This window comes from Rhipicephalus sanguineus, chromosome 5 (assembly GCF_013339695.2).
Source record: "Rhipicephalus sanguineus isolate Rsan-2018 chromosome 5, BIME_Rsan_1.4, whole genome shotgun sequence".
NCBI classification, from domain to species: domain Eukaryota; kingdom Metazoa; phylum Arthropoda; class Arachnida; order Ixodida; family Ixodidae; genus Rhipicephalus; species Rhipicephalus sanguineus.
In genome coordinates, this window is record NC_051180.1 from 117,650,232 (window position 1) to 117,675,916 (window position 25,685).

Here is a 25,685-nt window from a genome sequence, read left to right on the forward strand (position 1 = left end):
CTGCACTGTAGAGTGAGAAAGATGGAATAAGTGATTAATAATCTGGATACCACAATTGATAAGATTACTTATTTCACTTTGAAGGTGCTGAACGAGAACAATAACCTTTCGTTTTGCTCGATTAACAGGTGTCTGTAATAGCTTGCACTGATAGGTTTAATAAACAAGCATTATCTCATGTTCTTCTTTTCTTTTTTTTTTTTCCCAGCTTGAGCCATGTAAGTGTGGCTGCATTGCAGTCCATTGCAAACATTTCTTTCTCTTTAGTTTCTTTTTTATTTTTTTAACAGCAGAAGTTAAGAACGTAATAGTGTGTTTGCTGCATCCATCTATCCATCCCCTTATGTGAATAAATAACTGTGAGGTCGTTGTTGGAACTCAATTTGACTACACCACTGGCACTGTGATTCATGCTTACGTCTCATAGTGGGTAGCATGGAGCTGGACACAGCATAAAGTTTTGTGCAAAAATTACCAGAGAAAACTCACTCGCTTCACTGTTCTTGCTGCCTCGGAAATCGTGGCATGTAGTGTGTGTATTCTTGCAGTCATGCTTCTGACTTGAAAGTTCTTGTGACATTATTTTTTGCCCATTGTCTTTATGGATTGCCAAGGAGTCGTGACTTTCTAAGTACACCAAGGAAATTAGTCTTGGCTCTTGTGCGCAATCATTTACATGTTCGCAGCCGGAGAAGTTGTGAATTCTGCCGATTATTTTCTTTTGGTTTTGTCTGATTGCAGGTTGTTGCTTCACATGAGCTTTGTCTCGCCTCTCTTTGTGGTGCTGCTGTGGGTGAAGCCTCTTGCCCGCGAATATTTCACCGAGAGATCTTTCCCGGGCATGAAGGGGAATCTGTAAGTGGCTGTGCGTTAATGGCAACAGCTTCATTTCCAAGTTTTTCAAATTTAGTTAATTCAGTCACGTGCTAGACACTGATCAGTAGAACTATGTGGCAATCCATGTAACACATCACAAATATCATAATTATTGACGAAAAAAACAACAACTCGCGTATGACTGTGGATAGTTTATCGTTAGATCATGAGATCATGGGTAATGGCTAAATTAGTCTGTCTTTTAGCCCAGCAACATGAAGTTTTCAGCAGCCCTGCCATGGTGGTCTAGTGGTTATGGCGCTCGACTGCTGACCCAAAGGTCATGGGATCGAATCCCAGCCGCCGCAGCTGCATTTTTGATGGAGGCAAAATGTTTGAGGCCCGTGTACTTAGATTTAGGTGCACGTTAAAGAACCCCAGGTGGTCAAAATTTCCGGAGCCCACCACTACGGCGTCCCTCATAATCATATCATGGTTTTGGGATGGTAAACCCCAGATATTATTATTATTATAAAGTTTTCAGCTGTCACTACCAATAACAGCAGTAACCACGTACTTTAGTTTTTCTTGTAAATTTATTTGTTGAAAATCCTACATGTTGGTATTGTTATCCGGAGGCATTTTCATTGTATATGTCAAAATCAGATTGTATGTTAATGGGGTCTTTTCATACATTATACAGCTAGTGTACGTAACTTGAGCAGTGAACTCGGGAGTGCGCCCTGAAGGACTATAATAAAGTTTTTCATCCATCCATTTTATACAGCTCTTGCATCGTCTAAGCATGCTTGTAATGGTACTGCTTCATATGTTGAAGTCAATATGACTGAGAATTCACGTCACAGATGTGACATATCAACATCACTTTCGTGAAACTGTACAGGTGTGGTGCCTTCACGCATGAACACATCATAGGCAAGGTGTGACACAGAAATGATGGCACCAAGATAAGTTCTGCCATCCAAACTCCAGCCTAATTGGAGACTTCATTGATGCAGAATCAGTGGGGAGGCATTTGAGACAAGCCGCATCGTGCTAGTGCTGGCTGTTGTGGTGCTGCGGCTCTGCCTGATGCCACGGTACCTGCAGTCCTATTTGAATCTGGCCCCTGAAAAGATGGCTGAGCTTCGCAAGGAAGCTGGAAACATCAGCAACATTGACCTTCAGCGCAAGGTAAACAGGACATACGGTGTGCAGTAGATATGCAGTAGAACCTTGTTCGTATGTTTTCGAGAAAAAAAAAATGAAAGCAGGAAATTACATACCATCCTGAAAAACATACAATCCCAATTCACTAAAGCGTCGCGCAATTACACTTGATAACAATACCGCAAACATTGGCACTGGGAAATCATATGAAATGGGAACGTATCAACTAGAGCACTGCATGGGCCAATATTTCCGGCCCAGGTGCTGCCCGGGCCCGGAAGTGTCATACTCCAGCCCACCCAAGCCCTGCCCAGTGTTGTCAAACATGGCTCGTACCCGGCCTGGGCCCGAAAGGTTTGGGCCTTGCCCGACCTGGCCTGGTTAAAACAGCTATAGGTCCTTGAGCATTAGAGTTGACAGTTTCACAAGAATAAAAGGGGATTGCCTAATTCTGTTATTGTGAAGATACCACACGCGTAATATGTTCTGGAGACATGTGTGAGAACTTGTGTGATGGTGTCCTGATTTACACTGGTATTTTATATATCCTCGGGCTATTACGCCCGTAACACATTTGTGAAATAGTTGCAGGACAATATAAGTGAAGAAATGGCTGGCTGTCTCATGTACACAGTGCTAGCCCCTTAATATTCAATTTCAAAGAACAATTGCAGCATACAGCGGACAAGTTAGGTCAATAAACGGGGTGTACATTTATAGTAGTTTGATAAAGTTTATATAAATTGGTGATCACCATCACTGGCCAATGCTCATGTGAAATGACATTTCACATGGGTTAGACATGTCTTATTGCTTGATTAGGCTTCATTCCAATCGACGGTGTCAACTTTTCAGTCGACGATATAAGTTAGAGTTGGAGTTAGGCATGGGTCGATTTTTCCAGGCGTGGGCCCGGGTCTAGTGATGGTTTTTGTAAAATGAATGAACTTAGGCCCTTGCTATTCTTGTTTCATCTAGGGTATTAAGCATTAAGCACCGCTCATGTACGGCATAGAACGTACGACATAGAAGCGATACTCGGCTGTTAAAAATAACTGGGGCTCAAAGTCGGGTAGTGGGGACCAGAGGGGGCAGCTTGCGAACCACGGTTCGCCACACTGGTTACCGGTTCGTGGATTTGTTTAGCGCAGACTGTCTCATTGTGCCTCATGGCGACACGTTGAACAGTATTACTGACCAGTGAAGGCGTACAATTTTTACAAGATACACAAAAGAGTCTAACTCAAAATTATGCAAGGGCAGGGATTTATATCAGGTAGTTTCACGCTGTTATATATAGCATACTCGCGCATATTACCGACCTTTATGAGGCCCGGGCCTATGAAAAACCTGACTCTCGCCCGAGCCTGAAGCTCACGGGCCCGATCCGACAATTCCTTACCGGGCCGACTCCGTGCAGTGTTCTAGTGTCAACAAGGTTTTACTGTACTTATATTCATTTCGTATTTCATAAATAAAAAATGTACATGTTTCTCACTTCATAAAAATGTAAAAAGTAACTTAGTACTGTCAGTCTCTATCAACAGTCGTCTGCTTATTGTTTAGTTTTTTCCTACTTTCATTCACGTGAGACAGCACTGGGTGGCACGTGCCGTACTACCACTTGAGCTGCACCTTCCATCGTAGCCCACTTGGTGAAGCATGGGACGTGTAATATAAAGGTTGTGAGTTCAGATCCCACCGACGGACACGGTGATTTTTCGTGCCCTTCAATTAATTTCAGTTTATGTCATTAATGGCCCTTATGCTTTCCATGGAATAATTGTCTGTTGGATTCATTTGATTGTGTCTAACAAAGAAACGAGTTCCTTGAAAACAAAAAAAGGCGACCAGCTCCACTTCGCGCACCCTGTCAAAACAGCGAAGCTGACACCCCCTTTCGTCAGGCTCACCCTCACCTATCTTTGTGCTCCTCTCATTGGTTCACCCTTTCCACCGAGCCTCACCCTCACCAATTCTTGTGCACCTCTCATTGGTTCACCTTTCCGCCGAGCCTTGCCCATCTTGGCGCAGCGCAGCCCTTCCACTTTCTATAAAGTCCCACTCTTGCCACACCGCAAGGCCACGTGACGAGTGCTACGCCATCAACTGACGGGGAAGCCTCGACTAAGAACAGCTTCATTGTTAAAGATTCTTTTCTTCATCCAGCTGTTGTGGCACATAAGTGCATAATCTACCAGTGGAGATCATCGACAAGCCTGTTTATGTCGAAATATGCGACCCTGTACACAAAACACAAGTAAACTGTTGAACTGATACTGTGTGATTGCATGGACACAGTGTTGATTAGTACGTACAGGTGCCCCAGAAAATAAACAGGACTCCCAATTGAGCGGTCACCGAACCACATCTCCATGTACTAATGGCAGCAGTGCACACTGCAGAGCATGTGCAAACATAAATTACGGTGGCCATGCAAGATGGTTTTGCCTGCTGCCTTATCGGGGGCTCCGGCAGAGGAGCTCTTCCCCCAACGGTCAATGCAAGGGGAGGTTTTTGAGCTTGCCACAACTCTTTATAAGCAGCGAGCAGTTCTTACCAAAAGCGTTTGCTTGAAATGCATGCGGTGCCCGTCACTGCCCAATGCTTGTTTCTTTGGGAATGCAATAAATGCCGTGCTGGCCACAGTTTGACAATTTCAGAGCAAAGGCAATCGATTTGCAAAATTTTTTCTTTTTATCTGAATTTACTTGCGTGGAAGTCAGCAAGAATCATCGTATCACGACTCGGGCAACTATGGTGTTTCTGTCAACACTATTAAAATAGATTGTTGCTGCCAGTGTGTAAAGGTTTACTTAGTGTCAACTGCTGCATCAAGCACTTCTTTGGCTGAGCCGTTAGTCGGGCAGGATTGAAGCATTTTGAAAGGCATCACAGATTTTCTTCGCACATGCTACATAGCTTGTGGAACTGCTGCTAGTGCCGGGATGTGTAGATTGGCTAGCGCTCGTGCGTTCCGTTTACTTAGTGGGGCACCTGTACGTCCTGCCGCGAGCATTTATTTCTTCATTTTTGTGTTTCACCCACAAAAACTGTTAACACCACTCGGCGCAGGCCGCGCCACTATGTTTGCGAAGCGTCTCAATTATTTCAGACTATTTCGACAAGATTGCGCTCATGACACGAGCAGTCGAGTTCATTCTAGAGCCAGTGCAAGAAACGATGATAACAGTAGAATTTCGGATCAATTGTTTATAAAAGATGACAGGTTTCACTGATGATCAGATTAGCAACGACCAACGACTGTAATCGCTGCTACTATCAGTGTACAGCGTGCATTGCTTGTACTTTGAGTTACTTAGTTAATTAGCCCAATCAAGAGTTTCATCCCTACAAACGTGGCTGCAGCCATCTTCACCGTCACTACCATGTGACATTATGCTACACAGTGAGATATGATGAACATAATGAGATTTCGATGGGAAGAGCATGAGCAGACTCGCACTTTTATCTAACTTCCTGTTTCTTTTATCCTACCCACGTTTGTGTTTTCTCAGGTTGTTCGTGTCTTCTACTACTTGTGTGTAGTAGCCCTGCAGTACATCACACCATTGCTCACGTGTGCATTTACAGCTCTCCTGCTGAAAACTTTAGGTAAGTGGCCTGGTCTGTACCACCCCACTGTAGCACCAGATGTTTTTGTTGTGGGAACGCAGTGAACTTGTATGCGTTGTTTCGTCATCATAGGAACTTTAAATCATTTGAAATTTGCCTACAAATGCAGTTTCAAAGTCTTCTGCCCTTTGTCACAATTTCTGTTGTTAAAGGGTCGTTTAATGGTGGCTGAGCATAAGATTAAGGATATGTAATAAGTAGGGGTGTGCGAATATTCAAAATTTCGAATATTTTTCGACTAGTATTTGCTATTCGATTCGATTCGCACTGGAATTTTACTATTCGAACTTCTCAAAAACTAATACGGTCAACGTCCGATTGAAAGTGACCCCTACAAATTTTTAATATGCTTCACCTCATTACACTCGTATTGCGGCAAAGCTGCCTTTCAAGATCCGTGCGGTCGAACTTTGCCAAGACACAACGTCCGATTGGAACTGGTCCCTAGATTAATATTCTTCACCTCTTCACACCCCGGTATTGCGGCAAAGCTGCCTTTCAAGCTCCGTTACGGTCGAACTTTGCCAAGAGAGAGTCAACGTCAGATTGGAAGTGGTCCCTAGATTTTCATTATGCTTCGCCTCATCACACTCCCGTATTGCGGCAAAGCTGCCTTTCAAGCTCCGTTACGGTCGCAAATGTATTAATTCAAGAAAACGCTGGTTCCAACATGGAGATGAAAGATGTGGCAGAGGTGGGGGCTCAATTAATGTTGTTTTGGACCTGAAATTTGGGCAGGGAGTCCGAAAAATTGGAAGCCAAAGCTTTTTAGCCTCCAAAATTTCAGATGTTCTTATATATCGACGTCTAAGAGGCAGATTTGGAACTCCGAACTTGAAGGGAGCACACTCTTGTCTGCCACATCAGTTGGGCTTCCACAGAAGTTGAAAGAGGAGAGGCTGAGGAAATGGCATCTTTGCCTATTACGTGTAAAGTGTTGTCGGCAACACATTGGTTGCACCAAATCATGTACATGAATAGAATTCGGCCTCTACGTTGCCTCATTCTTAATAAGACAACTATGAAACACCACCCTGCCAGTGCTTCATCAACCTAGCGAAAAGAAACACTTTCATGTTGCTATCTCATAAGAATATGCTTAGCAATCCTCTCTAACTTTTTGTTCTGCAATTTCACTTCGAAGTATTCGAAAAATATTCTAGAAATATTCGAGAAATATTCGAAAAATATTCGAAAAATATTCGATTCGATTCGCACTCACACTTAAGTATTTGAATTCACTTTGCACCCAAAGTTTTGCTATTCGCACAGCTCTAGTAATAAGTATTAAGCTCGTTCATTAATTAACCTTTTAATACATTCTTGCTAAAGGTGGAAAAGCTTCAATGTCTGCACTTGGAGTTAGAATGTGTGATGTCTCGCTGGCCTTTATTTACCACCCTGCTTAACTTTTGGTTGTTTTAAATCAGTGGAGTCAGTCATCCAAGTGTGTATGAAACATGGTCAAGAACTGTGTGTGTGTGTGTGTGTGTGTGTGTGTGTTTTATTTACACTTGTACGCTATTCTGTTTTCACAGGTGCAGCCAGAAAGTATATCCAAACAAGTAGTGCACTTACCAATGAGTTTTCATGTGCTGCAGCTAGAACACTATGTAGTGATATCTTGCAGTTGTGCTTATTTATACATGCAGCAATTTAGGCTTTCCACGTTTTGGCCCATTTAAGTCTCACGATCGTGATCACATGAGCCACTACTAGTGGTACTACAGTGTAACCCCTTTATGGAGACACGCTCCGGGGAGCAGTTCTTGTCGCTTTACGAGGTGTCTGTTATAAGCAGGGTACCACACTCTCATTTTCTGACCAACCCCTATTTCGATGTAGGCCCACTAGTGTCTCTTCTAAAGGGGTTCAACTGTAGTAGTACTTCTCTGCTGTGGAAAGCAAAGAAATTTGTGAAAACACTTGGAAGACGCTTAAGTTTCACATGAGTGCAATACAATATTATTATAAGGTCTCGTTCGCATGGCCTTCTCATTCGCTTGCCATACTTCGCTTCTCTGTGAACACTTCAACTATGCTCTGAGGAAAGGGCCTGCGTGCAAATTTTTCTGAGCCCTTCAAGTCGCTCAGCAGCTCGCATGACGTCTGCAGTGTCCGCAAAAGTTTCACCCGTCATCCATGCTTTTCGGTTGGCATGGTAATCCACGGGAAGATTGTTTGAGCTTCACTTTTGTTCCGAATTGTTCTTTTTTCGTTTTCGAGCTTGCCAGCAGCCCGAAAGTCGCCAAATTATCCAATTTGCGGTCAAATCTGTCCGAAATAACTAGCGCCCAGTCTCATAGAGTGATGCGTATATTTACAGGGCTTTTGAACCTTTCCGATAACGAGAAGCGGCAAGCGCTCTGTTCCCGTCACGTTGGCGGCTAAAAGTACGGTTACTCGTTCCTTGCTTCTTTTGCCGCCGATACAAGGATCCCCTTTCATCACTGTTCATCACTTCTTGTCGGGAGAGCCCATTATTCAGAGCACGCAAAATTTCTACTTTGATGGTGAAGTCCTTGGCCTCGTACTTGGGCCGCTTCGCCGGTGTTGCCATCGGCGGAGAGTGCGGTCACACGCGAAGTCAGCACAAAAGCACCAGCAACGATCAAGCTAGAGGAGCCGTACTGAAACGTTCCTCGATAAATCGGCGATCAACGATGCAGCACACCAACGGGAACAAAGCAACAAAACCCACACGCGAAAAAAAGACGTTCGACCAGTCTCAATCCAAGCCAAATCGATAAGTGATGTCCTTGGCGATGCTGCGTTTGAGCTTCACTTTTGTTCCGAATTGTTCTTTTTTCGTTTTCGAGCTTGCCAGCAGCCCGAAAGTCGCCAAATTATCCAATTTGCGGTCAAATCTGTCCGAAATAACTAGCGCCCAGTCTCATAGAGTGATGCGTATATTTACAGGGACCAGATGACGTGTCCGAATTAACCGATTATCCGAATTAACGAGAGTCGAATTAACGAGCTTTTACTGTATCAATGTATCATCATGAGCCACAGTACACTTTGTTAATGCTGTGGCTCATGGTGATGATGATAATTATTCCTGAGTGCTTTGTAATGGGTTGGCAGCTTTCGACCACCCACTCATTACGCACTTCGCATGGTGGGATGGCTAGTGCGCTTCTTTGCTTCTGCAATGCAATATTACATCTCTTAACATGACACCTCACACGACATCTTGACTGTATAGGGTCTTTTCCAAAGTTGTTTCATGTACTGGTGTGGCTCTGTCGTAGAATACCTGACTGCAACACAGCATGCGTGGGTTCAGTCCGGCTCGAGCCCTGGTTTCTATTCTTTGCATCCCTAGAAATTTTTTGCTCCCGGACGACGCCGATGTTTCACTTAGAACCAGTGCTGCTGGAGTCCACCTAGACTCAGTTACGTTCTTTGCCTTTCACTTCGTGTTAACGTGTGACGGCTCTTCGGAGTAGTGCACCTTCCACATGCACCAACGTTGTTTCGCCACTGCCTACTGCTTCTAGTGTGATAGCACCAACAAATAGAACTGCTGCAATAAGCGCCGCAGAAAGGCAACGATGTTGATTTGTGAATGTCGTGCCTTCGTGGAGCGAGACAGAGACCAGTGGGACATGAAACACCTTCGCGCGTTCACTGCTCAAGCTACGAATCTCTGCCTCCCGTGTGGCTGAAGCTCAGTGTGGTAGTGTGTGCAGGAGCACAGGCGTAGTTTACCCTATAGATATTACTTGGGAGCGCACATCATGCCGTGTCTCTCCTCAATTAACGACGATTGCATATAGAGTACCAGTGTGCTTGTTGATGCCGGTGCGGCATTTCCTGTGACATGGGCTCTTTTATGCTATTGCGTTAATAATTTCGAATCTTTGTTTTTGTTTTCAGAACCATTTGCTGCAATATTCATTCCAAGCGTATTTGACTTACTGAAACTTCTATGTCTGATTGAATCAATGGCAATTTTCATTTATCGAGGCGTAATCTATTTGAAGGGCACTGTGTATAGAGCACAATATAACAGACATGGTTAAGTAAGAAAATATTGTAGAAAATAACCAACAAAGGTGAATTATTATATTTACTGTATCAACGTGGTAAAATATTGCTCAATGATATTGTAGTTTATAAATGCGTATGCCTTTTAATGAATAATAAAAATAAATATGTTTGTGTGTCAGGTGGGGTACAGTAATCCCTAGTTATAAGGAAGTCGGCGGGATGGCGCAAAAATTCGTTATAAGCAGTATTTCAATATAAGTGACTGAAAAAAGCTAAAGCAGTCGAGCTTTAATTGCACCACAACTGCAAGGAAGTCGGAACACAATGTATTCAGTGAAGCAAAACTCTATTCTGGTGCGAGAAACGCAGTGAGCTTTGGTGGTTTCAAGTTCTTGCCAGGTGTGAGCAACCCCTGCTCCAATTTGACCAAGCATTGCATGAAGTCGTGGTCACCGCCCATTCATTCAACTTTACTCTACAGCAGGCAAAAGTACTCCTGCGTCAGCGCCATAGTTGGCACTTCACGAGGATCTTTGTCCACTGGCTCTTGGTCCTCGTCGGGGCTGCCAACAGTGTAAATTATATCTCCGCATCCGTCGCTGGGGCGACCGTGAGAGCAGCATCGTCAGCCAACGCGAACATCTCCAAGTCGCCTTCTACCTCTTGGCCAACAATTTTATGAACAACCTCGTACAGATCGCTGGACGTCTGGTCATCGTCTGGCTGGTCATCGTCAGGCTGGTCATCATCAGGGTCTGTGACGAAGGCACAGGAAAAGCCAGCGTACGCAAAGCAGTTGGCGACCTTTAGAGGTGCGAGTTCTTTCCGTGAAAAGCTCAACAAATAGCTCGCACCAAGCAAATCAGTGCTGTACCTCTTGCTAGCGTCATATGCCGTGAGCATGCGTTGTTAAAGAGCCTTGTGGTACAGCTTCCGGGTGGCCTCAATGGTGCCCTGATCCATCGGTTGCAGTACCGCGATTGTGTTTGCAGGCAAAAGTTCCATAGTGATTGCCTTGAGGTTGTCTATCTTTCCATGGCTCGGACAATTGTCAGTTATGAAAAGCACTTGGCAATTCTTTGCGTCGAGCCATCCATCCATCAGGCGCACATAGTCTTCAAACATAGCAGCAGTCATCCATACTTGCTTGTTACTTCTGTAGATGCATTCCTTGGGAATAGTTGCATTTTGGAAGCAGTGTGGCTTCTCCGCCTTCCCCAGTATCAACGAGCGAAGCTTCTCGCCTGTTGCATTGGGGCCAAACAGCACTGTGACAAACTCCTTGCTCTGTTTTCCTCCAGGTGAGGATCCACCAGCGATAGTGAATGTGCGATTCGGTAGCATCTTGTAGAAAATTGTAGCCTCATCTAGGTTGTAGATGTCCTTGTCTGTTGGCGATGTTGGCAATGTTGGCGTCACACGTCTGCAGTGTCATGGTTCATGGCTACGCTTTTGCCAACGATCAACTTCGAGGTCACGTCGTGTCGTTTCCTGAACCGCTCAAGTCAGCCGTTACTACACTTAAAATCTTTATGGCCCATTTGGAGGGTGAGAGCTTCGGCTTTTTCAGTAAGTGCAGGCCCATGCACGGGGAGATTTGCGCTCCTGGCATTCTTCAGCCAATGTAGAAGTGCACCTTCCAGTTCGGGGTATTTTGAATTGCGATTCCTCTTTCTCTTCACCAAGAAGCGTTTTTCAAAGCCATCCAGCACAGCTTCCTTGCTTTTCAATACAGTTCACAAAGTAGACATCGGTATGTCGAATTCCTTCTTTGGAGTCTGTTTTCTTCCGGCTGCGTTTTTCCATTTCTTTTATCCGCAGAACTTTCTGCTCCAAGGTCAGACACTTTCGCCCGGTGCCTGGCGTCAAGGCATCTTGCTTTCCTTGTGCGCACTGGTGGTTTTGACGGTTGCAGTGGTGGGCTTGTCTTCGCCTTCATGTCTTGCTGGAGAAAAGTGATCGGAGTCGTGCAAGAATAACAATAATAATAATAATATCTGGGGTTTCTCGTAATCTATGAAGGCTATGTATAGGGGTTGGTTGTATTCCGCGCATTTCTCTATCACCTGATTGATAGTATGAATATGGTCTATTGTTGAGAATCCTGTACGAAATCCTGCCTGGTCCCTTGGTTGATTGAACTCCAATGTCGTATTAATTCTGTTAGCAATTACTTTTGTAAATAGCTTGTAGACAACCGACAGTAAGCTTATGGGCCTGTAATTTTTCAGGTCTTTGACGTCCCCTTTCTTATGGATCAAGATGATGTTGGCATTCTTCCAAGTTTCTGGTATCCTCCCCGTCGAGAGGCACTTCGTATACAGGGTGGCCAGTTTCTCTAACATAATCTCTCCACCGTCTTTCAACAGGTCTGATGTTACCTGATCCTCACCAGCTGCTTTGCCTCTTTGCATTCCCTTTAGGGCTTTCTTTACTTCTCCTGTCAATACTGGTGGGATGTCAGATTCCTCTGTGCTATTACTCCTTCTTACGTTATCATCCTGAATGGCTCGGCTGCTGTACAGATCTCTGTAGAACTCTTCCGCTACCTCAACTATTCTATCCATATTGTTTGTGACCTTGCCTTCCTTATCCCTTAATGCATACATCTGATTTTTGCCTATGCACAGTTTTGTCTTCATAGCTTTGAGGCTTCTTCCGTTCTTTAGAGCATGCTCAATTTTCTCCATATTATACTTTCTTATGTCGGCTACTTTACGCCTATTGATTAACTTCGAAAGCTCCGCCAGCTCTATTTTGTCTGTTGCATTTGAGGCTTTCATAGCTTGACGTTTCTTAATGAGGTTTTTCGTCTCTTGGGATAGCTTTTGATTCGGTGGAGACATCAGCAGTCATGCAGGCACTGCGGAATCAAGGCATCGACGAAGCCTATATAAACATAATGGAAGAAATCTACAGCGGATCCACAGCCACTATGGTCCTCCATAAAGAAAGCGACAGAATCCCAATAAAGAAGGGCGTACGGCAGGGAGACACGATCTCTCCAATGTTATTCACCGCGTGTTTACAGGAGGTTTTCAGGGCCCTAGATTGGGAAGAGCTAGGGATAAGAGTTAATGGAGAGTATCTCAGTAACCTACGATTCGCTGATGACATTGCATTGATGAGTAACGCGGGAGACGAATTACAGCTCATGATTACTGAACTGGATACGGAAAGTAGAAGAGTAGGTCTGAAAATTAATATGCATAAAACTAAAGTAATGTGGAACAATCTTGGTAGAGAACAGCGCTTTGCGATAGGTGGCGAGACACTGGAAGTTGTAAAGGAGTACGTCTACTTAGGACAGGTAGTAACCGCGGAGCCGAACCATGAGAGTGAAATAACTAGAAGAATAAGGATGGGTTGGGGGTCATTCGGCAAGCATTATCAAATCATGAATGGTAATCTACCACTATCCCTCAAGAGGAAGGTATATAACAGCTGCATCTTACCGGTACTTACCTACGGAGCAGAAACCTGGATACTTACAAAGAGGGTTCAACTTAAATTGAGGACGACGCAGCGAGCGATGGAAAGGAAAATGATAGGTGTAACCTTAAGAGACAGGAAGAGAGCAGAGTGGGTCAGGGAACAAACGGGGGTTAATGACATCATAGTTGAAATCAAGAAGAAGAAATGGATATGGGCCGGGCACGTAGCACGTCGGCAGGATAACCGGTGGTCATTAAGGGTAACTGACTGGATTCCAAGAGATGGCAAACGCGTGAGGGGGAGACAGAAAATCAGGTGGGTAGATGAGATTAAGAAGTTTGCAGGTATTACGTGGCAGCAGAAAGCACAGGACCGGGTTGATTGGCGGAACATGGGAGAGGCCTTTGCCCTGCAGTGGGCGTAGACAGGCTGATGATGATGATGATGATCTGGGGTTTAACGTCCCAAAACCATGTTATGATTATGAGAGTCACCGCAGTGGAGGGCTCCGGAAATTTCGACCACATGTTGTTCTTTAATGTGGACCTAAATCTAAGTACACGGGCCTCAAACGTTTTCGCCTCCATCGAAAATGCAGCCGCCATGGCCGGTTGCAAGTAGATTAAACTGCAGAAGGGCACCAATTGGTGGAAGGTTGTGCTCAGGAGGGCAGCTTTGGAGGAGCAGTGACGTCGAAACTGGCAGCTAGGAGGCGAACAAAAAAAGAGTGACTGACGTCCAAACGGCCGCACACTGGAGATTGAATGAGGGGGGGAAGGCAGTGGCCACATTTTTAGGGGGGTGTGGACTTCGCGGAATGTTACCAGAGTTTTGCACTAGAAAGGGCCGCGAATATCATGGTTCAAGTCTGAGGTTGTTTGTTGTACTAAAAAAATTGCCAGGCCTGTGCGGTACATGCAGCACAGTCACAGCGAAAGCTGGAAGAGCGGCCTTTCTAGAGCCCATTGTAGACTCTCTTGGGCAACTGATACAAGTACTACACATGGAAGGTACCCACTACGCCATAAATCATAGTATAATTTTTATGAAGTAGGGGAGAATTTCTGCGGAGAACCATGGTACTCGCTACACATGTGTAAGGCATTATGTGCACTTTGTGTGTGCTGTGGCTGATGGTGATGAATTATGGCTGAACCCTTTGTAATGGGTTGGAAGCAATGAACGACTGACTTGTTGTACAATTTGCATTATGTGATGCCTGGTTGTTATTTTACTCTTATACCGAACCATTTTTGGCCACTTTTTGGCATCCAAGCGACCCCAGTTTTCTGGCGTTGCAAAGCACCAGGAAAGCTTTATTTTCGTGTAAATTCTATTACGGGGCAAGCTAGCAATATGATTACAACCGAGATTAACTGTTCGGGTCCGCTGCACCGGCTCCCGTTTGCTCTGCAGTAAACAGCTGGGAGCACTCGGCACCCGCTTGGTACCCGTTACTAGGCAGTCATTGGTCATGGTACTTACTGTTGTGGCCTCTTCAGTGCCTGCATGAGACTAGTTCGTCGGCGGCATTAATTTGACACTGCATGCGCAAAAGGGTCGCCGCTGCTAGGCAACGCCTTCGCTCGCCACTTTGTTCTAAGCGGGTCAAGCTCTTCATGCGCTTCGAGCAATGCGACTTAATATGCATGCGTTTGGGTCGGGACCAGAATAAATTTCAAATACAGCGATATTTTGAGTATAGCAATTTCATTATAACGAGGGATTACTGTATCTTTATTATGAGGGGCTCTATTTTGTGATATTCACTGCGGTGCTCATTCTATTTATTCAGGTGGTCACAGTTGGATGGCCTACCTGTGGTCACCGGGCAATCCTGGTGCCCCTGTTCAACACGACAAGGTCCCCGGAGTGCCGCCGAGGGGTCCTTCTCCAGAATCCATCCTGGCAACTAGCCAGCAGTTCTCGCTAACGCTAGCCGGGCTCCGAGCCATCTTCACGCCAGTGTTATTCCGTGGCGTCCTCAGCTTCATGACCTGGTGGCTGTGTGCCACGTCTTTTGCTACCAGTGTCGTTGGACTCGTGTACCACACGTACACTTCCTAGGTTGAAATTGTTGAACAGTAGCGCTAGTACGAACGAGAATTTTTACAACAAGGCGGTTTCGCGTCGGAGGCACTTCGTGAGACGTGGTTTGTGCATGTGGTAGCAGGCAGGGTGACATCTTTTTAGAACCCATTTAGGCTAGGAATAATACCACTTGGTTTCGAGTACTTGTGAGAGCTGGGGACGGGTTCACTTAAATCTGGGTTTGCGCAACTAGCTGCTTCAGGATACGTCTCGGTATGCAGGAGGTTGATAGTGCGGTTAACACATTGCCGCCATAATTTCGAGGAAGTTAACTTTATGGCAACTATACTTTGCTCATGAAGTGGGTTTTCGTGTGCGAGTGCATTGACAAATGCTGATTAGCTGTGCAAGAAGTGAAGCTTATGCAAGCCTACGTGAGGCCAGTCTTTGAACGCAAAACCTTGATGAAGCAAGGTATGCTGTAGTTTAAATGACCTTTGCCTCTTTTACATTTGCATATCACATGAATGTGGATGATCATTCTTCACTGTGTACAGTGTAACACAGGGCCGGTATTTTATAGCACTGCCTTTCCGCGCTTTGCAATGGTCTGCCTAACTGGCCTGCCTGACTTTATCAATTGGCCCAGCTGGCCAATAAGGCTAGCATAGAAACGGGCTTAACGCATGGCTACAGAATACTGGCCCAGTCATTCCAAATGGCCAAGGTCATTTGGAATAGCAGTGCACGTACATGGGCACTGAGCATGGGTTATACAAAGCTTGGAGCTTGTATATGATGTGTTCGTGTTGTGGTACTTAAATGCCCTCTGCCCAGCAGTGTCGGGCTCCTCTCTCACATGGAATGTTTTGTTAGCTCCATTACAGAGTCTCGTTTTGATATCTTGTTAACAATCATTCATGAAATTTTCACACTTTTCCTGCTATTGTCACTTGGTAGTGATGTTTCTCACTCTTTCTTGAGTTAACCAGATTATGTTCTGCAGGCAGTGGTATGATAAAAATATCGAGACTGCCAACACAACATCGCCAAACTGACCGTCAACTTAGTAATAAGTGTGTTTCTCTTGTTTAGTGTCCCAGTTAACTGCTTAGTTGTATCCTGCGCTTCTCAGCAAATTAAGTTAGGGCAAACGATGAGTGATTCTGTGGCTCACCACACTACATCCACGAGGCATGCTGGCTGTTCAACGCAGATACTACTTGGCGTTTCCTGTGCACAACTGCACTTTACTGTGTCATTCGTCGCCTTTGCTCAAGCACGTTGTTAGTGTTGATGTCACATTATCGGTTGGTTTCTCATACTGTTGTGTTTTATATGATTTTGGAAGTGCAATCTTAAGTGTTTGGCATATTGTGATTGAGGTAAATTTGAGGACTAAGAACTTGAGTCAGCTGTACAGGAGTTAAACCGTGACTTGGCGATCGTGTGTTGCATTATTGATATTTGTTTCAAGGCTGCTTTGGCTGCATGTACATTCGTTTTTAGTTGCATGTTGTTGAGAAGGCACCCTTGAGATTTACTTTGCAAGAGATTGAAATAACAAGACACACAAAGTGTAGTTTTGCACCCAGGCATGATTGTGACAATTATGTAGCCAGTTCCATGGGTAGGTGCTTGGCTGAATGAAGGCATAGCTTCATTTTCTTGGCAACATGCAGGTCAACAAGCCGTGTGTGAACTTATGGAAAGTTTTTACGAAGTTTATGAATACCTTTCACATGTGTGCATGGTGAATGTACACTGCTAAGCACCACACACATTCTTTTCCCAGAGAAGTGTTTTTTTTTTGTACATTTAGGTGTCAACAGTATTTTAAACGTAGGTACGATAGACATTGTTGTTTTCTCACTATATCGTTTATAGGCCACCATAGTAACTTATTAATTTGTAGACAAGCTTCTTCATGCAGTTGGTAAAAATCATGATATAAAACCTATGCAACTACTAGTCTGTTACTAGTATATAGCCTTTTTCAGTGTCAAAATGGGGTCTCACTTCATCAAACTGCTCTTATGTAACCACATGTGATAGGCATCATCTTCCACAGTCAACGTAGTCACTTGTGTGCCTTTTTTCAATGCTGACGGATATGTGCAGCGTGTTGTGAAATGGTGTAAGTGTTGTTTTCGAGTGTATGACATTTTTCTTATAAACAACACACATCGCATTTGGGTTTCGTGTTCTTGAATGAGCAGCATATGTGGGCTTCGGGGCTTTGGCGTCTGTGCAGCAAATAGTGATGACTTGCCTGTGGCTGTACAAACAAGGTATGCTGCGACACTCGACACAAAGTGTATCACAAGGCTTGTGCAGGTTCTTTATGTAGCAGTGGCTGGAAGAGCTTTCTCGAAAACATGGCATATGTTTGAAATGGGATGTTGCCTGTATATTGAGAACATACTGGTATACATTAATGCCTGTATATTGAGAACATACTGGTAATTGTATACATTAAGTGTAATATTATTGTAGTGAAATCTCACCCACCACAAATTACCTCCATTAGATCCATTATTCATCGTTAGCATATATTCTTTACGTGCTTGATATCAGCAAGAAGTATTTGAGATTTACTTTGTTATAACCTATAACCAATAATTCCATTCATCTGTTTGTTATACAATGTTACATAGATAATTATCAGTAAAACAAAATAGCCACACTGTCTATGCTAAAAAAAAACAAAAAATGTTGTCATGCCTTTGATTGGGCCAACAAAGGGGCAGACTCCTGCAGATTCTGGTGGGTCGTTAAAAGCTTGTTGGTCAATATGAAATCTGTGAAGAATTAGTTAAACACACGCACATTGCACCGTTCCTGTTGCCCAAATTCCTAATAATAATAAGCATGCGGTTAAGAAAAAGTCAGGCATCTTAAAAATAGATCAGTAACCATATTTTATATTCTTGCTACCCAGAATACAGTAGCACATATATTTCAAGTTGTGTGCAGAAAAATACGTTTTTGCTTTGCTATAACAGGTGTTGCGAGTTAAATTCTTCTTTTTCATTTTTGTTAAAGCAGGCTAAAATATTCTATTGTAATAAAGCGTGACCAACTAAAATTTATGCACTTTAATTGTTATACATAACTTGCAACTACGTCACACCGCGGAACTCTGGGATACGGTTCCGCGGCATGCGCCGCCATTACCGAGCACATGGCAGCAGACGACACCGACTCAAGCTGTGCGGCTCTCGCATTTCCCGTCAACGCTGCACATCGCAACGGCGATTTGTGCAATATTTGGCTGCTGCACGAGAAGTGTAAATCAATATTAAAAAAAAAAAAGACCAGACACGGGGACGTACTGTTTGCCAAACGTGATCACAAGCCCGTGCAACCGCACGAAAGAGCTGTCCGAGAAGCGGGGCACATGGCTTATGCGCACGCAAACAGGAAGGACCTCAGACGCACTTTTCTGTGTGCGGGTGTCACTTCATAACAGGCAAGTTATGCTTCCGAATCTCCTCACCTTTTTGCCGAGTGTATCGCCACGGAGTTATGCGCAAGGTCAATTTTTGTCGAAACATGAAGCACCGAATCGAACACAGCGATCGCGCCTTGGCTTTCGGGAGTCCCTCTTAGCTCTTCGGTGAAACGAACCCCGGCTGGGCGCCAAACATGTTATTGGGCCATTGTTTTATGCAGCAATCAGCGACGAAATCTGTGCAGCTTGAGCGCCGCAAAATGCAGGCGGCGAAGAGCGCTGCTGTAGGTGACTCATGCGAAGTTGTTTCAACCATTACGTGCGACACCACTGACGACACTGCAGGCTGCATAATGTCCTGAATGATTCTCGTTCGTCATAAGCGCTAGGCAAACGATCAAAACACGCGCACTACGCCGACCGATCCGCGCACGAACGTAAACACAGCGCGGTGACTGAGACATATGTGCTCGGTGATGGCGGACGGAAGACAGGAACTGACGTCACTTGCAAGTTATGTATATCCAATAATTAGTTTTACCTTTAGTTACAGGCATAAATATAGGTGCACAATAAATTGGCACCTCAGCTCTGAACGTCCCAGAGAAAGAATCTAATATAAGGTCAGTTTATATTAGGAGCATGCATATAACAGTAGCCGTAAGCCACGTAAAGGCGAGGGCCTTCATGTGTTGGTTCCACATGTATATACTGTTTCGGAGATTTCGTGCAGTGCAAAATGTCTGGTGTCACAGGCATTGGTGCAGTGCACCATTGAGCACCAGGTGGCATGTGGAGAAGTACCTAGTTTATCATTAACATCACGAAATAAGTACTGCAAAGAACAGTACAAAGACAAGATGCAGTGCTGCTCCTGCATTGTCTTCTCAGTGTATCCAGTCATACATTGCACAGCTTAGGCCTGCTTGAGCTTTGCAAATGAAAGTTTAGTCTGCAGCACGCGAAGCAGATTAATTGAGTTAAAAAAGAACATTAGGTAAATGCTGGCGGATATGGGAATCGAACCCAGGCCCTCCGGGTGCCACGCTTCCGAACGCCATGACTCGGTGGCTGAAGCTGAATAAAGGTGGATGTTGAGTGAGCGCGCGATGCAGCGCTTTCTGCCCTAGATCTGCCATCATAGCTACTCTAAGCGGCCTCCGCGAGCAGTCAAAAGTGTGGTTACGCACATTGTGCAGAGATGGCGCCACCCTCCCATGATTTAAAGGCAACCTGAATGGCGCCTCATAATACTATGGCATTCCAGTCTAAAAGGCAAAGCTTAAAGGGACACTAAAGAGCAAAACGACTTTTCTCGCATTAGTAAAGCAGTCTTCCACGATACCAAAACCACCACGCTTCCTGCGCGAAGACGCTCAATAAGCGAGAAAATGCGCAAGAAGAAAATACAGGTGGCGATGCCACCTTGCAATTCCTGCACCATTTGCCGTGACGTCATATTTTTGACGGCGCCTGCTTGGGCCTACGTAGTTCCTAATCGGTTAAATTGAAGTACATTGTGGCTGAGGGGGCCAGAGACTTGACATAACGAGTTTGTGGAAATTTCGTCGAGCCAGTGGCGCCAAAATGCGTTAAGTGCTCTTTGAAGTCTTTTACGTCACGAATTACAGAGTTCGGCGCGAAATTTAAATATGAAACTTTGAACTTGGTTTTCTCCTCTAATAATAAACCTATGGTGGTGAAATAAACTACAAAAGAGTTCTCCGAGCACACTTTATCAATGTAAACCAATTCATTGTTTCTCTTTAGTGTCCCTTAAAGGGACACTGAAGGCAAATAGTTTATTGCAGATTAAAAGATCAGTGCTTGAGGACGGCAGAACGTCAATATTATATGTAGCAGTGCTTTAGAAATCAAGAAATTAAGGTAAGTGTAGGACACAATCTGTGCCACTAGGGGGACATCCTAGAACATAGGCTCGATGATGTACTCAAACTACCCATGACAGAAAACATTTCAGCGCATTACAAGACTCAATAAAATGCAATTAGTTTATCTCAGTCTGATTCATGCAAATAAATTGGGGCAGGTACACATTAGTGGTGCGAAGGCACAGCAGAGCTGGTGGCCTTCCCATCCTCCTCACCCTCAATACCCTTTCCCACCTCTTGTTATACTATGCTATACAAGACTGTGCTATGCTTTACCCTCTCCCCTCCTGATTTCTTTGCTCATCACCCTCACATCTCATCCTCACTTCCCTTTCCCACCCTCTTGCTATACCATACCATACGTGGCTATATCTGTGATTATTTACATTTTCTGCACTGCGTGTTTGGTGCAATTGACATACCTGCTGGGGGACATCGCATTAATGCCTCAATTGTAGATTGTCAATTCGCTAATTTTGTGGCAAGAGAGAATACCCACAGTTCAAGTGCCTCATCGCCACAGAAACGGAAAATGTGAATAATTTCAAGCTGCTCGCAGCGTGATGGCCAGACATGCTCGCGCTGAAACACTGACGAATCCCACATCGCGCGATTTACCAACGGAACTATATTTTACATCATCATCATGTGCACAGATGTCCGCAACAGCAGCTATACGAACCCAGCAAACCACAAATATATCCTATCGACGCACGTCAAAAGGCCGGATATCCAGGACATTTAACGACGTCTAGTTGACGTGCATAAAATGTTGGTCTTGTGCGCCACACCCAAGGGTTGTCGAAAGGATGTTGAATGGTTGAATGTCTTTGTGATCTGGACGTGCCATGTACGTCCAAGCTTTCGCGCATTGATCGTGCATTAATTGTCAACGAAATTTAGACATATTAGGGGAACCGATCGAGAGGCAAGTTTTGGAGCGGAGCTCTCAGGCGCTCATTCCTATGTTGAGCAAGAGCGTTGGATCGAGCGTTGGTGGCATTGGTGGTCCTTGCCGTAAAAAGAGCAAACGAGCGCAGCGAAAGATCTGCATCGCGCGTGCCTCGAGCCACATAATGACAATATATATATATATATATTGTCATTTTTTTCGTTGCCTGTAGCTGTGCGTACAGTCGCGCTCAATATGACTTGCAACACGGGAGCGCGTGGCCGCACGAGTTTATAAAGATTTCGCATTCTTTCCACTAGCCCTCATTTCTACAACTAAACGCTGTTCTCTCACTGGGGGATGTTCCCAAATCAGCAAATAATATTAGGGTGCAGAAATGAAGCAAGTTGAAGCGGTGCGCAATCATTAAAGGGACACTAAAGAGCAAAACGATTTTTCTCGCATTAGTAAAGTGGTCTTCCACGATACCAAAAACACCACTCTTTCTGCGCGAAGACGCTTAATAAAGGAGAAAACGCGCAAGAAGAAAATACAGGTGGCGATGCCACCTTGCAATTCCCGCACCATTTGCCGTGACGTCACATATTTTTTGACTGCGCCTGCTTGGGCCTACGTAGTTCCTAATCGGTTAAATCGAAGTACATTGTGGCTGAGGGGGCCAGAGACTCGACATAACGAGTTTGTGGAAATTTCGTCGAGCCAATGGCGCCAAAATACGTTAAATGCTCTTTGAAATATTTTACGTCACGAATTACAAAGTTCGGCGCGAAATTTAAAAATGAAACTTTGAACTTGGTTTTCTCCTCTAATAATAAACCTATGGTGGCGAAATAAACTACACAAGACTTCTCCGAGCACACTTTATCAATGTAAACCAATTCATTGTTTCTATTTAGTGTCCCTTTAAACTCCTGAGGCCACGCGCTCCCGTGTTGCAAGTCATATTGAGCGCGTAGATACACACATGCACGCCTCAAATTTACTACTTTGCTCTACTTCCAAATGAAAAGACACATCGTAATTGCTAGTATGTTTTTTTGTTGTTTGTTAGACACAACATGATGATCAGCATAGGGCGCTTCTGTACTCGTGGTTTTGGTCAAGTTAAGAATATCGTAACGCACATATTGTTACATTACATTTGAAAATTATGCAGTCTCTGCCACAAACAACGGCAGCAAGCAACTTTGCGCGCCGCGCCAGTCGCAGAGCGAAAATCGCAGACCATTCGCAGTCCATGTGAAACGAAACCGCCATTAGCGGCGGTTGCAAACAGAGCGAACCGAGCGATTTTCTTCGCTGCAATCACGGTACGTGAAAACTGTGAAACTGCCTCAAGACACGAAGTACGAAACCGAAACCTTCTGACTCGGCAGGCCGAGAAACTACCATCGCCGTCGACACTAGTGTCCTCCCTCTCTTTACAGTGTTCTAGAAGTTTATAGTGCGCTCACTGAGCGGCGGAGCGTGACGCACTTCATGTCGCCGCCGACAGGCGGCGCGGGTCACAGCGTCACCTGAAACTTTCAGCGGGTTGCAGGGCGCGGATAGCGCGCGTTGTTGTTTTGCGCGCAAGAAAAGTCAATCATACGGTGCGCAACTCACGGAAGTTCTTTTGATGCAAGTTTTCTGTGTGTTGTGGAATGAGTTAATGTCGTTGTGACTGATTTACGGAGGGCGAGCGATGTTTTAAGCGGCTATTGCATAAATGAATGCTCCTCCACGCAGCCGCTGCAATAACAGGGCGTGTAGTTGGGGGCGTTCGTTTTTTTTTTTTTTGTCCTGCTGATCGATACGATTTTCAATGCACTTTCGCCACTGTACCTATCATAGCGACTTCACTCCCGCCTTTCGAGCCCCACTATGCCGAATATAAACAACGCCTCATTTTTAAAATTTTTTCGCGTATATATGATCTAGCTGGTCTTTGTAACCAACCCACTTAATGTTCTTTTTTTTTTTTCGCGAATCAATAATGGGCGGAATCACTCGGCTTCGTAATAAATGTATCCGCACCGTACGCTTAAAAAAAATTATTTACAGACGTAGATCGTACAATTAAGGCTACCAAAACTGCAGTTGGACTCGTATACCCAATAAAAAAATATTTATACATAGTTAATATGAGTACATAACAAGTAACATGTATAACGTGCGTACACATTTTTATTGCACCTTGGAATTGCACCAGCGCGGATAAAACAGGACACGAAGAAACACTCGACAGTGTCACGCACTGACATACTGATTTTATGTACACAAAACCAGGGGCGTAGCCAAGGGGGGGGGGGGTTCAAACCCCCCCCGAAATTTTGCAGTTTTGCTTGCGTATATATACGCGCACACATACAAACGCACGCACGAACATACATAAAGTATGGTTGAACCCCCCCCCGAAAAAAATTTCTGGCTACGCCCTTGCACAAAACCATGCCTATGTATGCGCAAATGTTTGCCATATCACAATATGAATTATCAATGCCGAAAATGTCACTCGTGGTCGAGCAATAAACAGATGCAACAAGTATGAACATCTGCTAGTCGACTACGAAAATGAAAAATAAAGGACAGCAAGAAACACCGGCGATGTTTGCAGTCGACAGCCGACGTACCAGGAACTGGGGCATCCCAAAGAGAGCCCAATCCCTGTGGACCTCCCCTGCTTCCTAATGAGAGCTACTTCAGCCCCCCCTGTACATCTCCTTTTTCTGTACGTCACTATTCAGCCCGTTTCATCCGTCAGTATAGTTCTGTGCTTAGGACTTCGATAGCGAAACAAGCAGCCACATACCAGCGTTCTTTATTATTTTTTTAGAAGTACCCCTAACCCCCCCCCCCCTTTTTTTTTTACTAAAGCACGAGTATGGTTTTGTTGTCACCACCCTCGCGCGTTTTCTTGCTTTTATTGCTGTCACACTTGACTCTGCGGTCCCTCCTAGCTTCGTTGGGTCCAGCTGTTTTTTGTTGGCAAACGCTGCCCCAGAAATTTCTCTGCACGCACGCTGCATGCGCTATGTGCATGACCGCCGGAGGCTGTAAAAAAGCGCGTCCCTCCCTTCCAGATGCAGCGGCGGGCCGTCTTTGAGACAGTTGCGATTTGCGGACACAGATGCCGATCCTTCAGAAAAACAAGCAAATATAAGTGCACTAAAGCGGCGCGCGTGGTGCCGACAAAGGTCCTTCAAATGAATGAATGGCGTGAACATGCGCTGCAGGGCACACACTAATGGAAGCAGCAGGTTCAGCTACTTGGGTCAGTATAAAAAAAGAATAAAACGCTCGAACCCCTCCTCTTCTCTTTTTTTTTTTTGTGATCTCTTCTTGTGTCATTGTGGTGGCCCTCACCCCGCCACCAACCTCGCGTTTGTTGATACCCCCGCAACTACAGCGTAACCAGCGTATCCCCCACCGACCAAGGGGACGCGCTTCACAGCCCGCGAGAGTTTTCAGGAGAAACTGGCGGCAGCGCCCCTGGCGGGCGCTCAAGCTGTCGACGCGGAGAGGACCGCGGCGGCGCGGCGCAGGGATACGGCAGTGAGCCCACTGCCCCATTCTAGTACACTGTACTCTCTTTTATGAAGCTCGCCATGCATATCACTTGCTGCCCTCTCCACCTCCGCGGTTATTTAAATGTTCTGGTAACCGTCGGCTGCATGAGCAAGGCAGCTGTGATTTTATGAGCAGGCAGTTATGATTTAGGGGTGTCACTCTTATTTTTTACTTTAGGCTCAGCCGGTCTTTCCAAATGGCTATCAACAGAGACAAGGAAGCGGCAGTCCTGCGATGGGTATGTCTCGCACCAATTGTTACTTAACGGCTTTTATTCACTCGACCCAGTGGTTTCTGCCAAGCTACATACTTCCGCTGTAAAGTGTTAACGGCTTTTCTTGAAGCGTGCTTCCCTGTGGGCGGGGTGTTTCATTTCAGGAACCGTAGTAGCGCGTATTTTGGTGAACTACGAATGCGGGTGGCCACACGGTGCTCTGACAGCGAACGTGTGGACACCGGCGAGCATGCTGAAAGATAAGGGCGTGGATATTGTGCTGGCATTTTACCGTTCGCAGATATTGTGCCGGTAGCAGTTGCTGAAGTTACGTCCAGCATGTTGTCCCTTCGGCTCTCGCTATTTTGCTCTTGTCCAGTGCTTAACGTCTCCCTTCATTGGAGGGGGGGGGGGTGCAGTGATATATATATATATATATATATATATATATAATGTGTGTCTGTGTATGTATTCTGTGGTGAAGCAAACTATCTCTCGAATTAAATTAAACAGCATTAATGTTGCACAAATAACAATACAGCAAAAGCTTGTTAATTCGAACTGGGAGCCCCTTGTTTT

At 45.0% G+C, this 25,685-nt stretch overlaps 2 protein-coding genes across 3 annotated transcripts in view; both read left to right on the top strand.

Annotated features, from left to right (window-relative positions):
* Window positions 1-17,275, top strand: part of LOC119394196 (transmembrane protein 161B) — a 32,683-nt gene extending 15,408 nt beyond the window's left edge. For both annotated transcript variants that reach the window (XM_037661471.2, XM_037661470.2), the window contains 4 exons: window positions 742-855; window positions 1,836-2,010; window positions 5,505-5,601; window positions 14,849-17,275. In XM_037661471.2, coding sequence (XP_037517399.1) covers window positions 742-855; window positions 1,836-2,010; window positions 5,505-5,601; window positions 14,849-15,120 — 658 coding nt within the window. In that variant the 3' untranslated portion in view covers window positions 15,121-17,275. The remainder of the gene's footprint in view (window positions 1-741; window positions 856-1,835; window positions 2,011-5,504; window positions 5,602-14,848) is intronic.
* Window positions 17,276-24,983: 7,708 nt separating this feature from the next.
* Window positions 24,984-25,685, top strand: part of LOC119394197 (myosin heavy chain, skeletal muscle) — a 68,508-nt gene continuing 67,806 nt past the window's right edge. Inside the window, exon 1 of the mRNA XM_049416021.1 lies at window positions 24,984-25,130. Within this exon, the coding sequence (XP_049271978.1) occupies window positions 25,089-25,130 (42 nt within the window). The 5' untranslated portion in view covers window positions 24,984-25,088. The remainder of the gene's footprint in view (window positions 25,131-25,685) is intronic.